At 35.1% G+C, this 15319-nt stretch overlaps 1 protein-coding gene across 24 annotated transcripts in view; it reads left to right on the top strand.

Moving 5' to 3' along the window:
- The window catches only part of RIMS1 (regulating synaptic membrane exocytosis 1), a 493071-nt gene that overhangs the window by 72107 nt on the left and 405645 nt on the right, over positions 1–15319 (top strand). For 22 of the 24 annotated variants that reach the window (XM_025925526.2, XM_086707193.1, XM_086707195.1 and 19 more), the window contains exon 2: positions 7987–8067. The exons of the other annotated variants lie outside the window; for them this stretch is intronic. In XM_025925526.2, coding sequence (XP_025781311.1) covers positions 7987–8067 — 81 coding nt within the window. The remainder of the gene's footprint in view (positions 1–7986; positions 8068–15319) is intronic. 24 annotated transcript variants of the gene reach the window in all.

A 15319-nucleotide genomic window follows, 5' to 3' on the forward strand; every position in this document is an offset into this window, starting at 1 on the left:
GCCCACTTACTCTTGCTTTTAAGACACGGTGATCCTCCTCCCTACTGAAAACAAACTCTTGGTGGATGATGGTTGAGAGGAAAGAGCTCCTCCCTCAAACATTCCTCCCTACTCCAGGCACTGGAAGGAGTGGGGAAGCTTTAAGCAGAACTTTCTGCCTCTAATAAGCTGAATTCGAATAAGAAAAGAGGTGAAGAGATGATTTTCCCCTCTCCAAGACCTTTGTAAAATCAATCTGATGGAGCATTATCCTTCAGGAATCTTTTCTGCAGAAAATGGAGATGGCAGTTATGTTCAAACGAAAGGTGACATTTTGGGAACAAATCCTCTACCTGTTTGTTCTATGCCATCCCTCTCCCTCTCCCCAGCAACTTTGCTTTCTCACTAAATTCTGTCCTTTCTCCTGTCCTTCCTGTCTCTGTTCTTCTCTCCTTCCTTCCTCTCCTCACCCTCCTCCCTGCCTGTACCTTTAACTACTTCCTTTTCCCTAGGCCAATTCCCTTGCCTAGAATCTTGCCTCTGAGTATGAAAAAAACATCTTTCCCTTCATTACTCCTCTTTTTTCAAGTCAGCTTTTGTCTCCATTTGCACTAATTATCTACATTCTCTCTCTGCACTTTCACATCACCCCTTGTCCTATCGACCCATCATAATTCCACTTGTGCCCCATCTCTTTTTACTCCTGGAGAGTTCAAAACATGATTTCAGGACTCCTCTTGATGCCTCTGCTGCATTGACCATGTTAATTGCTTCCTACTTATGGAAATTCCTTACTTCTTATTAGATGGATTTCCCCTCCTCTGGGGAATGAATGAAGTTCTCTCTTTCAGGTTTAGTGGCAGGAAAATTTCTGGTACTTTTGATTTTTCTTTTAAAGTCATTTTGGGGGCGCCTGGGTGGCTCAGTTGGTTAGGCGGCCGACTTTGGCTCAGGTCATGATCTCGCGGTCCGTGAGTTCGAGCCCCGCGTCGGGCTCTGTGCTGACAGCTCAGAGCCTGGAGCCTATTTCAGATTCTGTGTCTCCTTCTCTCTGACCCTCCCCCGTTCATGCTCTGTCTCTCTCTGTCTCAAAAATAAATAAACGTTAAAAAAAAAAAATTTTAAGTCATTTTGTTTTTCAGGCAGCAGGTGGCTTTTGGAGAATGTACACAGGTTAATAAGTAGAAGAGTGTAAATGGGACAGTGTGGGGGGGAAGAGAACAGATATAAATTCATAGATATGTATAATATTTCAACAATTGGTGAATGAAAAAAAGAAAATAATTATGTTAACAAAAAATAGTAGCATGGATAAAAGGGGGTTAATTGGTCATATTGCCAAACTGTTGGAAACAATATTAGGAAACAAAATTAGCCTTTACAGACATAAGGACTAATAAACAGGTTTAAATAATTCAGAAGACCTGGACTTCGTTTTTTTACCTATCATTTTCTTTTTTATCAGTCTTTGAAAAATCTGTTTGCCTAAAATTTGGAATCACCCATTAATCTCTGTAGTGAATCTTTATCTTGTTATCACCTTGATTTTAGAATTCTATACTTTTTTGTCTGGTTTTGTGAATAACTTCCTGGCCTTTTCAGGAAAGGTTCAGCAACCCTCATCAGTCATTGTGAAAAATGTCCAGCTGGTTTCCCTTTTCATTAGGAACCTGCTTCTTCTGTCCTCCTGTCTTTTTTAAACATAAAAATTACTCCAGTGTAGCTTCTGAGGATTCCCTGAATGCACATCAGAGGTATAACAGGCCCTGATGATTTGTGATTAGTACATCTGGATTTTCAAGAAAAATACCAACATTCACTCTCTCCTTCTGGTGTAGAAGTTTTACTGTTTCGTCTTCATCTTATGGGTAACAGTCATCATACTCATTTGTTCATGGTTAAGTTGACATGAATATGCAATTTTTAAAAACTCACTTTTTAAAGTAATATTTTTCAGCTTTTTCTCTTTTAGTATTTGTGAGTGGAAATGAGATCACTGTGGAAGGCCTCCTTTGAAAAATATATTTGAAGAGATTTTTATCAATTGTATTATGTTTCTTTTGAAAATGAATTTAAAAAATCTTTTTAGCTTTCTTGATTCTTTTTCCTTTATAAACTCGTAATATATGCCAGATGGCCTGTCTTGCTGTTCACATTCCATAGTGTTGCCATTGGTCTTAAGGTCACTCTACATTTCTAATTTAACCAAACTGACTGCCTGTGTTAATGTCAGGAGGCTGCTTGCAATGATGGAAAGGACATCAACTTTGATACCAAATAGACCTTGATAAAAATCTTGGCTTCTTAAAATATCAATATTTGCCATCCTATTGAAAAATAATTTAATCTCTTGGATGTACAGTTTCTTCTTCATCTGTCAAATGGGACATCAAATCTCTTTTTGGGGGTAGATATCTTGAAGATTGAATAAGATATGCTATTTGGATTTGGTACATAATTGGTGTTAAATGAGCACAAGTACTTGTTATTTTCCCACCCTGTTTAGAAAAATCAGAAGAAAAAGAGATTAATTTTCTCTCTTTACTATTAAAAAATTGCCTCATATACAAATATTTTATTTGGTAAAATATCAGTACACTAGATGTTAAACGGTATCTTCCTGGTTTGAGCAATGGCTTGACATTGAAGAGTCTTTTCCACTAAGTAAGTTATATGGTGAGAAATACCTATTTTCTTGTTCAGAAAGAGAATGAAACTTAGTCAAACTGTATGAAAACACATTTAGTGAAGTTATTCAAGTCACAAAACCTATTGGCCATAAATCAATTTATATTCTGTAAGTATTTTATAGAATTGCTGTAATCTTGCAAAAAAGTGTTACCTAGAATCTATCCTAAATCACTATATTTTAGAGTCTTAAAATTAGTCAAGTTTGAAACCCACAGCTTTTGTCCTTTTTATGTTATTCATTCATGTAACAATTATGTATTGAGTGACTATTATATCAGACACTATTCTAGGTTCTTGGCAAATGTCAAGGAACCAAAGAGACCAGGATGCCTCCCTCCTCTTGAGCAGTTCATATTTTAGCAGTGGGAGGCAGTAAATTTTAGTAAGTAGTAGAGCAAGTAAAGGGCATTGGACGTATATGAGTGTGGTGGCTGTGGGAAAGCAGATTATAGTGGTACGTAAAATAATCAGAATAGGAACCATCAAAAACTGACATTTGAGCAAAGTCTTGAAAAAGGTAAGGAGGTTAGTCTACCAATACCAGGAAATAACATTCCAGATGGAAGGAAAGGTTGGTTGGTTGAAAGGGACCCAAAATAAGATCATGTCTGGTGTGTCTGAGGAAAACCAGCCAGTATGGTTGGAGTGGAATGAGCAAGGACGGAGGAAGGAAGCAGTAGGAGATGAACTCTGAGAGTTATAGGAGGCCACATTATATTCTGAGGACTCTGGCAATTTATTGTGAGTAAACTGGGGAACCACTGCAGAATTTTTGAGCACAGCAGTCATGATCTGATTTATCTTTAAAAAAGAGTCACTCTGGCTATTGTGTTAAGAATAGACTATAGGATAAGGGCAAGGGTAAATGCTGGGCAATCAGTTAAAAGTCTTGTGGGAATGCAAGTAAATGGTGATAAGGTCTCAAGACAGGGTAGCAATAATGGAGGAGATAAAAAATGGTCAGACTCTGGATAGAAATTGAAAATAGAACCAATCTGATAGATTGGACACAAAGTGTTAAGAGAAAAGAGGAGTAAAGTCTAAAGTTTTTGGCTTAAATTGCTAGAGAAATGTATTTGCAATCAGCCTAGATGGAGATGGCTGCTGGAGAATCCTTGTTTCTATATATATTTTAATTAGTGATCTGCAAATCAGGAGATTATGTGTTAAAAAAAATTCATTTTCTCAATCTTATGTTATTTTAACTGGCTCTAAGATTTCTTATGACAAATGCAGACTAGTACAAAAACACTTGGGGAGTAAGCACAAATACACTTTTTCCCCAGACACTTTGAATGTACTAATCTCCACTGGTGATTGGAAAAATCTCAGTAAAATTCAAAAAACAAGAAATTGAGAACAGAAATGTAAACATGCCATATCTATTTGACAGCTTAGTGCACAGTAACTAGTTTCCTGACATTAGCCATGAAAGATAAAACAATTTAGATGACATTCAAGTTGAAATAAAGTTTCATAAAATAGTGTTTTGTGTGTGTGTGTGTGTGTGTGTGTGTGTGTGTGTGTGTGTGTGTTGCAGGTGGGTGAAGGGGGGTGAGTAGTGATTACAGGAACCAACACTGAAACTCAAAATAGAGAAAGTAATTATGTAAATTATGTTTTTTGAAGGCATTTAAGATTTTTAACTCACATACTCTGAGTATCTGGAAGCACATTTAGTTCCTGCTTAGAAAGATGAAAGTCTTACCATAACCTCATCGACAGGTTTGTGGCAGTTTGAGTTTCTCCCCGTGTGTATGTGCAGGAAGAGTAGACGTGGTTGAGTGGGCAGTTGGCAGGCATTCATCGCATTGATTGCAGTCATTCATAAAACCCAGCAGCGCTGAGGGCGGAGTCAGGAGTAGCGGTCCCCTGAGGTGGTTGCAGAATGTCTCATTTGCATAAATCTGCAGTAATGCTTGATGATGAAGGAATGCTCACTTGCAGTTTGAAGACTGTAGAATCCATGTCTGATAAATCTCTGAGGAATTAAAGACAGTTGCAAAGAATAAGAGGTCAAACCCCTTGAACTCCTAGTCTGTTTGTTGATCCATAACGATTCTGGGAAGTCAGCACTTTGGCAGGGTTTGTGGCCTCCTTATGTCTGGCTGAAGGAATAAATCATATGTAGAGGAAAAGGCTTAATTGCTACAACATATTGAAATAGTGTTGTGTTTGTTGTGTTTCTTAAAGTATGAGGAGGTCTGTATTATTATAAGTTTAATGCCTAGGAGATAATAGAACGTGCTGGTACCAAACAGTTTCTACATATTAGAACCGTCAAAACTATTAACAGTTTACCCCTCCAAACTGTGATAGGCCAGACACAACAATTCCAATTATGATTTTAAAGAAATGTTAATCCAAAAAAGAGAAATGTTAATCTACACAGGCTACCAAAAATCTTATAAGCGTATTATATTTTTTTATGTACTTTTTTTTTAATGTTTATTTTTGAGAGAGAGAGAGGCAGAGTGTGAGAAGGGGAGGAGCAGAGAGGGTGGGAGACAAGAATCTGAAGCAGGCTTCAGGCTCTGAGCTGACAGCACAGAGCCCGATGTGGGACTTGAACCCACAAACTGTGAGATCATGACTTAAGCCAAAGTCAGATGCTTAACCAACCGAGCCACCCAGGCACCCCTATTTTTTTTTTATGTTTCTTATGAATGTATCTGAGCATAGGGGTTTTTTAAAAAATCTTTTTTTTTCTTATATCTAAAAAAACTTCACTAAAAACATGCCAAATTAGAAAATGTAGGAATATTATGGGCGCCTGGGTGGCTCAGCTGGTTGGGTGTCCAACTTCGGCTCAGGTCATGATCTCACAGTTTGTGAATTCAAGCCCCGCATCTGGCTCTGTGCTGACAGCTCAGAGACTGGAGCCTGCTTTAGATTCTGTGTGTGTGTGTGTCTCTCTCTCTCTCTCTCTCTCTCTCTCTCTCTCTCTCTCTGCTCCTCCCCGCTAAAGGTCTGTGTCTCTTTGTCTCTAAAAATGAATAAACATTAAAAAAAATGTAGGAATATATGTTACCATAGTTTAGAATCCCATCAGATTGGTTGAATAATTAGCAATCTGAAATAAATAGTTTTTCCCTCTGAAAACACAGATTCAGTAGCCAGCTATATCACTGTAGTCCTGTGGTCAGAATACATGTTAGTATGAAAAATATGTTGTTGATCTGCTTTTTAAAAATTAATTTAAGTGTATTAATTAAGTATATTCAAAATTATATCTCATTGTAAATACTAAATGTTTTTAGTGTGATGTATTTGTTTTCATTATTTAATATTTAAAGTTCAGAAATTCAAATAAAGTTTTATTTGAAAGATTATATAGTTGTACAGACAGAAGCAGTATGTCAGCTATTGTGCTTTTACACTAAAACCACTGGTTATTTGAAATTAGTTGAGAATTTTCATACTCAGATGTGGTCTTTCACTCAGATTAAAAAAAAAAGTTTTGCTTAGAAACCTATCTTTACTGCTAGCTGATAGTCCACATTTATTACAAAAAGAGTTACTTAAAAGCATATCTAAGGAAAACTGTAATTAAAGTAGCTGATTTATTTTATTTCAAAATTTTGTATTAATACCTGAAACTTTAGAGAAAAAAAAGAAATGAACTAAGACAGAAGGTTGCATATGGTTTCTCATAGATATAATTCTTCAAAATTTTTTCCAAAGTTGGTGATATTTCCGATATTTTAACAAACCAGTGCATGTAGATTAAATATGCTAAATGTACTATTTTTACTTGAGTGAGAATTTCTAAAGATTTTCCAGTGCAATGAAATGTAACTTCCTGAGCATTGTACTTTGTATAAGTTAGACTAACATTTCAGAGCTCAGAAATCCCAGGACATTATTTCTTCCTAACAAGTACCTTCCTGAATATTCCCTTAACCCTGATGCCTAAGGGGCTTTTTTCTTCCATGAAACCAGAACAAGAACAGAAGGCTTTGTGTTTCCTGTGGATGTTTTTGACTCCTCTCTTGACCAGTCCATTAAGAGTTTAGCATCAGTTCTTGAAAAATGCCACATTTCTTTACTTTTATCCTAGGAAGGAAGTATACTGAGGCTTTGAAATGGTACCACTTTCTTTTCTCGTCATGTTACATATTGATTTCTAAGTCTTACTTGATCTTGTTTGGAATGAGCAGTATGTGTGTGTGCACGTTTCTGTGCGTTGTGTCCACGTTTCCCTGTATCATTTCTTTCAGAAGTGGAGAATTTTGCCATGCAGCTTTTAGCTCTGGGAAAAGTTTATCTGCCACTGCCTCATCAGCGATCCACTTCTGGAATAACATGACTGGCCTTAAAAATTAGTAGTGTAGTCAAACCTCCCAGAAGCCTTTAAGGAAGTTGTGAAGAACGAGACTCAAGTTTGAGAATGTTGGGTCCTGAGGGGCTTTCCCATCTAGCAAAGTCTAAGATGTGGTGTCTCAGCACTATAACCAAGCATTCCCTATTAAAAGCAATATTTTTAAAGCTTTTGGGGTGAAGGGATATCTGAACCATCCAAGGACAGCCTCAGATGGGGTGTTTTTTGGATTTCTGCCAATGAATCCCTTCCATGCTCAGTATGCCCTGTTAATAGGGTGAGAGCATCTTCTGCTGCCCTTTAGAGCTCTGTTATATTGTCTGTCCTCTGCATTTATGTATCCTGTAATGGAGGACTCAAGACACAAAGACCTTTTATATATTTTTCACATTGTGGAGGTATTTTCTCTATGTATTGTACACACACACACACACACACGCATACTTTATATATGAACATTTCCTTCTAAGTCTTTCTCTTAATTAACTTGAAGGGGATTTTGAACATAGAGAATATCTTCAGTCCTGTTCGATCTCTTTTTGATAAAGGAAAAAACCTGTGTGGTAAGGAATAGCATGAAACAGGAGTCCATATCTTTTAGTAAAATAGCCACAGAAAATCCTGCCCATCTTTTAACATATCAACACAACAGCTGTTCATATTTTTAAGCTTTCAGATGTCATCACATGGTGAAGCCAAAGCTTTCAGTAGCATTTCTTCTATGGGGAAAACTGCTGACAATCGTTTTATTGGTGCTAAAAGGAAAATCAAATAAGGAGGCTAGCACAGATTTTATTTGGGTACAACTGAGCTCTTGAAAGTCTGAGTCAAAAATACCCAACTCTAAGAGCTTTTCCAGGGCCTCCAGGTTAATATAGAAGGGGCTTACAAAGATTTTCCATTAGACTGTGTTTTCAGTACCGTGTTTAATTTCCAGGTGTGTTCTACCCTTTTTATAATTAATAGTGCGTTGTGCTGTCTATCATGCGCCCCAGGTGTGTTGTCAGGGACATGGCGAAGCCTGCTGCCTGCAAAACACCAAGAAATGCTGAAAACCAGCCCCACCAACCTACACCGTGAGTATGGCATTAGTTTTATTGACTGAAAATGTCGTCTCTTACACAGATCACTGGTTACGGATTTATTAATTCACATTGCATGTGGGAGTAAGATACTCTGACTACTCGTGTATGTGTAATAAAAAGGCTATATTGAATCAGATAAAATTATCTGGAAACATGAGCTCTGTATTAAGTACCTTTGTTAAGTGATGTTTCTAATGCCATATTGGAAGCATAAAACTAATTAGAGGAAAGGGACACACTTTTAGGGGTTCCAGGGTGGCAGAAATTCTGTACCTTTTGGATTTAGAATCCAAATTCTAAATGAGCTGGAGCTGTGAGCTGGAGTGTGAGCTGGAGCCTAGGCTTTTAGGGACATAGGAAGGCAAGGTGCAGACAGGGAAGGATCCTGCAAGTAAGGGAGGTAGTCCACTACCCACCCTCACCGTATTACTTAAAGGCATGGACAATCTAAAAGAGCAGATTGTCCATCTAGTTTCATTTTTATTATTGCGAACTCAAGTGTAAATATTAGTGAAGAGTTAAATGACCAACACAAAAGGGAAGCAGGAAGTAGAGAGGAAGCCAAATAAGTAAATTCTGAGTTGTGAACATGGATTTTGATGAGATAAAATGTCAATAGCTTTAAAATTCTGCAGAGTAACAGGATATATTCAGTCTTCTGAATAGAATTATGCTTTTAGTAAGAAAAATAAAACATTCCCTTAACATGTCTCAGCAGCGGCAATACTCTGCAGAACAACCATTACAGCCAAGTGGTTACTATTGGTTTTCATCAAATACCTTTGAAGAAATGTGTCCTAAGAGTGATTTTCTATAGATTTCTTTAGCTGAGAAGTCTTTGAAGTAAACCAAAATAAAGTGATAAAATTGTAAAGAGTAAGAAGATACATAAATTTTTGTTTAATTCTGTTGCTATGACAAGTTTGTATTAACATTGGCAAAGACTAAAATTAAATAAAACATTTAAATGCTTATAGTTTATATATTACATTCAGTCACAAATCATTTAAAATATTGGTGTTTTAGGAAAGGAAATTTTGGTGAATAAATTTCAAGAGGCCCAATAGATCAATTATAGATTTTATCTCAATAAGTATGCTTGAATATCACCTTCTACATTTAATCAGTACTTTTCAAGGAATAAAAATAATTTGGATTTAAATGTAGTAAAACACAACTTGTTTTGAAATTGTACATTGAAAAAAAGTTGGAAGAAGTACTCTTAATGATATTGCCATGTTTTTTTTTTGTTTTTTTTTTTTTCTATAAATGTTTCTGCTTTAAAGCCATTTTCCTGCTGATGGAACTTTCCTTCAGAATTCATGGAAGCTTATGAGCCCTGCTTCCTATCTTATGTTCTAGGCATTACAAAATGTTTTACTTTATATTAGGATTATATTAGAATTCAAGCTATTCCTGGGAAAGTTCTTTGGGGAATTAATATTGATTTTAAAATGTAATATTCCACATATTGAGGTTCCATTTTAATTGATCCCACTCATTTTAATGTCTGTTTTAAATTGGAATTATTAGATACATAACAGCAATTGTTGTACTTCCCAACAAGATTTTAGATGATTTTCTTTACTTTGTTTTTAGTTTCCATAGACTTAAGAGTTGTAGAAGTCCATCCTAATTTATCTTTCACCTAGTGGAACTTTCCTGGTGGTCCTTCTGAGTATAGTAGCCAAGAAGAAGCAACTGTAGTCCCTTTGAATCCTCTATTTTGACAACCTCTTTGTTTACCTGAACTTTTCAAATTAAAATAGTGAACCTCTCTTTAGGTAAATTGAACAATTTAAAGTTTGCAATCCATTCCTTATCCTGCTGATTCTCTATAGTGTGTTTGTAATTTGAGCTCTCCATATCCACACGTGTGCCTATCTAGGTTGATAAGAAAAGGCAATAATAAACAGCGGGGAGGGGCAGGGAGATTAAGGATGGCTTTAGCCTGCAGGTGAGTGTTTTTAAGTTTGTGAGTCACTACCTATCACTGGATCTGAAAATCAATAAAGGCTGCTTTTTTGTTTGTTTTAATTTGAATGGAATAGAAGAGATTAGAAGAATCCAAGAAAGCATCCTAGGTTAATATTATAGGATGAATTTAGATTTATGTGTATGATAACTGGGTAAAAATATAAAATTTAATACACACTATAGTTATAAGGATGCACTAATGGGTTTTAATTGGGAGAGTGGCTTAGTCAGATTTGCATTATATGTATGTGTGTAGGTATATAAAATATGTATTACTTTGACAGAAGTGAGAAAAATGGAATATGAATGTGATGTGGGCAAAACTAGGAATAAGCAAATCAATTAACAGACAGTTGTAATAGTCCAAAGAAAGATAATGATAAGCCTTTGACCTATAGGAGTGGCAGAAGGTGTGGGAAGGAAACATTTCAAGAGCTGAGTAAGGAGTCACATTGGCATGCTTGATTGTCAATTGAATATGGTTTTGTAAAGAAAGAATTTAGAGGGACTATCATATCAATTGTTTGGTAATTAAGGGCCACTGACTGAAAAGTAGAATTAAAAAAGCTAAGTAGGTCTAGGTAGGTAAGCTGTGAGGAGTTTGGATTTTGATATAATGATTTTGTGGTACTTGTGCTATAGGTCTATAGGTCCAAGAAATAGTTGGGTATATGAACCTGAAATAGTTAAATGGAAAAGTAGATGACATCACCAAAATATATATAGTTACAAGAAAATAGCATAGAGAGCCCTAGGTAAAATTAGTGCATAATGAATGGGTAAAGGAAAAGGATCCCATGACTCCGCTGAGAAATAAAGAAATAGAAGAACCAGTAGCCAAGGTAGTAGAGGGGCTCAAGGGGAATCTCCAGTAGTATCAAATACAGCAGAAAATCAGTTAATAACTTCAGAGATAAAAAAAATATCCTTTGAATTGTCCATATAGAAGTAAGTCATTGGCGGCATTTGTTATAGCAGTTTTAATATATACGTGGGTGGAAATACTCTATTTCAATAGTTGTGAGAAGGAAATAAGAAGTCAGGAAAGGAAATGGTGATTGTACATGACTTTTTCAAAATGCTTGACTGTGTAGGAAAAGAGTGGTAGGTAGACAGGAAGTAGGGTGGCTATACTTATGTTACTTGGTGCATTCTATTTTGCAAGTCTAGATTGATGCATACACATATCAATATACTTTATATTTTTGATAACTGTGTATAAACTATCCAAAGATTCTTTTTTAGTTATTAGTAAAATGTCACTTAGTCATATTTTAGACATGCTGCATAAGTTGTCATCACTTAATCAAAGTAATAAATGTATCAAAAATAATGGTGAAGTTCAACAAATTGAGTCCCTCAAGTGTAAGTATAAATGAGACAGAATGCCTGTCTCTTATTAAGGGTTTTCTCTCAAGTTGGAGGTGGCAGTTACATAATCAAATAAATTATAATACTACAGGATGAGTGCAATATGTTAAAAAATGATTTATTCTGTTTGGGGTTGTTGGGGTCAAGGAAGGATTTAAGAGCCTGCAATAGTTAATATGGATTTTGAAAGATGGATAGTTCAGTAAGTAGGCAGTCTTGGAATACAGTTTTCCAGACAGAGAGAACAGTTGCCCAAGGCCCAAAACACCAGGTGGTTCTGGGGTAATTTAAAACATGTGCTCAATACTGGAACCTGAGCACATGTGTGTATATGTATTTGTGTGTTATGTGGTTGTGTGGGTGGATAGGAATTCATATGTGTAGGGGTGAGTGTGGGTTTTGTGTGTAAAAGAGAAGACAGAAAGGAGGTAGGAAGTGGTGCATCAGAATCTCTGGAGAACAGGACATTTGTCTACCTTGGAAAAAGTAAATAATTAATTGTGCCTTCTCTTAGGTTTTATTTTTAATACTGTATTTTGAAATTTGACATACCATTATGGGGTTTTGAGTTTTTCAAACTAATTATGGAATTAAAAAGTGTGAGGAACTCTTGTGTATACATCAATATCTGTCCTAGGTGTTAGCAGGAATAAGTAGGAGAGATAGGAGGTAGGGCAGATTTGAGGAAATTTTCCAGGTAGTATAATTAGAGTATAGTGATTCATTAGATGTAGTAATAAAACAAAGATGAGAGGAGATAACTCACTTTAGTTCAAGAGATTAGGTGAATGTGATAAAATTAAGACGAGAGTTAATTTAGGCATGAAAGCAAGTTTAGATTTAGCATTAGATTTATGTATTAGTAGACAAAGATCTCTCCAATTGAAACATTCAGAAGACAGTTGGCTATTCGTATCTCAAACTCAGGAGAGGGTTAGTTGAGATATACTAATTTGTGAGCAATTACTTTATAATAAAAACCATTAGGACAACTGAAATAGCATGGAGAGAAAGTATAGAGTTGGAAGGAAAGACTGCAATCAGCAGTGTAGAGGGTATCAACTGTACTGCAACAAAGAGCAGAGGAATTAAGTAAATTATGAAAGATCATGCAAGAACAAACTTGTCCCAGTTTTCCTGGCACTATCCATGCTTTAGTACCGAAATACCATGTCCTGGAAATCCCCCAAACTTACCCCCCAGTCCTTGGAAAATTGGAATGGTTGGTCACACTAGAACTGAAGTTGGAATTTGCAAGTAAAAATCCAGAAAATGAGGGTATAAAGGGAAATGTACAAAGGGAAAAAAATGCTTAGACAATGTTTGTGTTATCAGGTGGAAGGTGACATTATCAGGAATAAGTTGAATCCATAGAGGTACATGTATCATAATTCAGTCTTTCTTGTTTTGCTTTGTCTTTGTTGGTGATTGCCTACTTTTTAAAATGAACATATAATTCACATACCATATATACAATTCACCTTTCAAGGTGTGCAATTTAGTTGTTTTCACAAAATTGTGCAATTGTCACTTCTTTGTAATTTGAGAACCTTTGATCATCCCAAAAAAGAAACCTACTATCCATTAGTAGTCATTTTCCTATTCTCTTTAAAACTCAGTTCCTAGCATTTCTCAATGGATTTGCCCCTTCTGGAAATTTCATATAAATGGAATCATACGATATATGGACTATTTATGACTGGCTTTACCATTTAGCATGATATTTTCAAGATTCATCCATGTTATACATGTGTCAATACTTCATTTTTCTTATTGCCAAATAATACTCCTTTGTATGTATACACCACATTTTTGTTTATCCGACCATCATTTAAGTGGACCTTTGGATTGTTTCCAATATTTAAGCTATTATGTATAAAGCTGCTCTTAACATTTATGTATAATTTTTTGAGTAGACATATATTTTCAGTTCTCTTGAGTATAAACCTATGAATGAAATTGCTGAGTCATGTGGCAGCTGTATGTGTACATTTTTTAGGAATTGTCAAACTGGATTTCAAATCAGCTACACCATTTTACGTTGCTGCCAGCAATGTAAAAGAATTCCAATTTCTCTACATCTTTGCCAACACTTGAGCTTGTTAGTCTTTTTTGTTATAGCCATTCTTGTGAGTGTGAATTGTATGAATGGGTTATCTTATTGTGATTTTGATTTGATTTCTATAATGAATAATGATGTTGAGAATCTTTTCATGTGCTCGTTGATTATATTTCGCTTCTTTGGAGAAATGTTGATCAAAATCTTTTGTCCATTTTTAATTGAGTTATTTGTCTTTATAGAGTTATAAGAGTTCTTTATGTGTAATGGATACCACATCCTCATCAGATAAATGATTTGCAAATATTTTCTCCCATTTAGTGAGCTGTCTTTATTTTCTTGATAGTACCTTGAAGCACAGGTTTTTAATTTGATGAAGTTCAAGTGATCTATCTTTCCTTTAGTTACTCATGCTTTTGTTGTTATAGCTGAGATACTATTGTGAAATCCCAAACTCCTTCTTCTTAGGGTTTTATAGATTCAGTTCTTATATTTAGGTCTTTAATCCATTTTGAGTTACTTTTTGTATATGGTGTGAGGTAGGGATCCAATTTCATTCTCTGGTACATTGGATATCTAGTTGTCAAAAAGTGGTTATAGCAGACATACATATCTTGTTCCTTATCCTAGGAAGAAAGCCTTAATTTCCCTATTAAATATGATGTTAGTTGTGGAGTGTCAGTAGATGTTTTTTTTAAATTAGGTTTTGGAAGTTTCTTTCCATTTCTAGTATCTCGAGTGTTCATGTCATAAAAGGATATTGGATTTTCTCAAATGCTTTTTCTGCATTTATTGAGATGGTAATGTACTTTTTGTCCTTTATTTTATTAACATGGTGTACTGCTTTGATTTTCATATGTTGAACCAATCTTGCATTACTGGGATAAATCCTATTTGGTTATCCATTTTACATCTTTCTTTATTTGATTTGCTATTATTTTTGATGATTTTTGTATTTTGTATATATATTTATAACTAATATTGGTTTATAGTTTTCCTGTGATTTCTTTGTCTGATTTTGGTATCAGGGTAACACTGATCTCATAGAATGAATTTAGAAGTATTCCCTATTATTTCATTTAGAAAGAGTTTGTGAAAGATTACTGTAAATTTTTTTCAGATGTTTCAGAATTTACCAGTGAAGCCATCAGCTTCCGTGAAAGCTAATGGGAAGCTATTTGATTACTTAAATTCTGTTTTATTTGAACATTTATAATGATTCTTATAAATGCGTATGAAATCCTCACATCTTCAGAAAAGCTCATATTCAAAAGTCAATTCTATATAACCCTTGAACCATTCATGATTTGGGATTATTGACACTTGTGATTTCTAGTTCCTAGAAAATAAATTTAACTCTGTTGTGTGTATGCGTGTGTGTGTTCACATGTATGACCAATTTCATCATATAAAAATTACCAGTGTAACCTCAGAGTCTGGGTTCAGTATAGTTAAGGAATCAATCAGAAGGTGAGATTCTTTGGTTTGGATTTCTCTGATTACATTTGGAAAAAAAATGAGAAATTGGTTTTGGTATGAGTTTGTTGTTTTTGTTTTTGTTTTTTTTTTTACTTTAAAAAATTTGTTACTCATATGTTTGTAAGTTCTGTAATTAATTATCAATTTAATTTATTTAACAAAAAATGGATTTAGGTTCTAGGTAAAATTCAAATTACTGAGTCTCAGGATTTTATTTTGCTATTTTGTTTTTGTCCTTTCTACTTCTTCTTTTCTAGAAATGATCTCTCTATGCAGTGGTAATTCATATCCTGGACTGGATCATTGAGCACCATCTGCATTGAAGCTTTTGACATGGACATGTGTGTCACACATACT

This window comes from Puma concolor, chromosome B2 (genome assembly GCF_028749965.1).
Source record: "Puma concolor isolate L17-30 chromosome B2, mPumCon1.1.hap2, whole genome shotgun sequence".
Classification (NCBI taxonomy): Eukaryota; Metazoa; Chordata; class Mammalia; order Carnivora; family Felidae; genus Puma; species Puma concolor.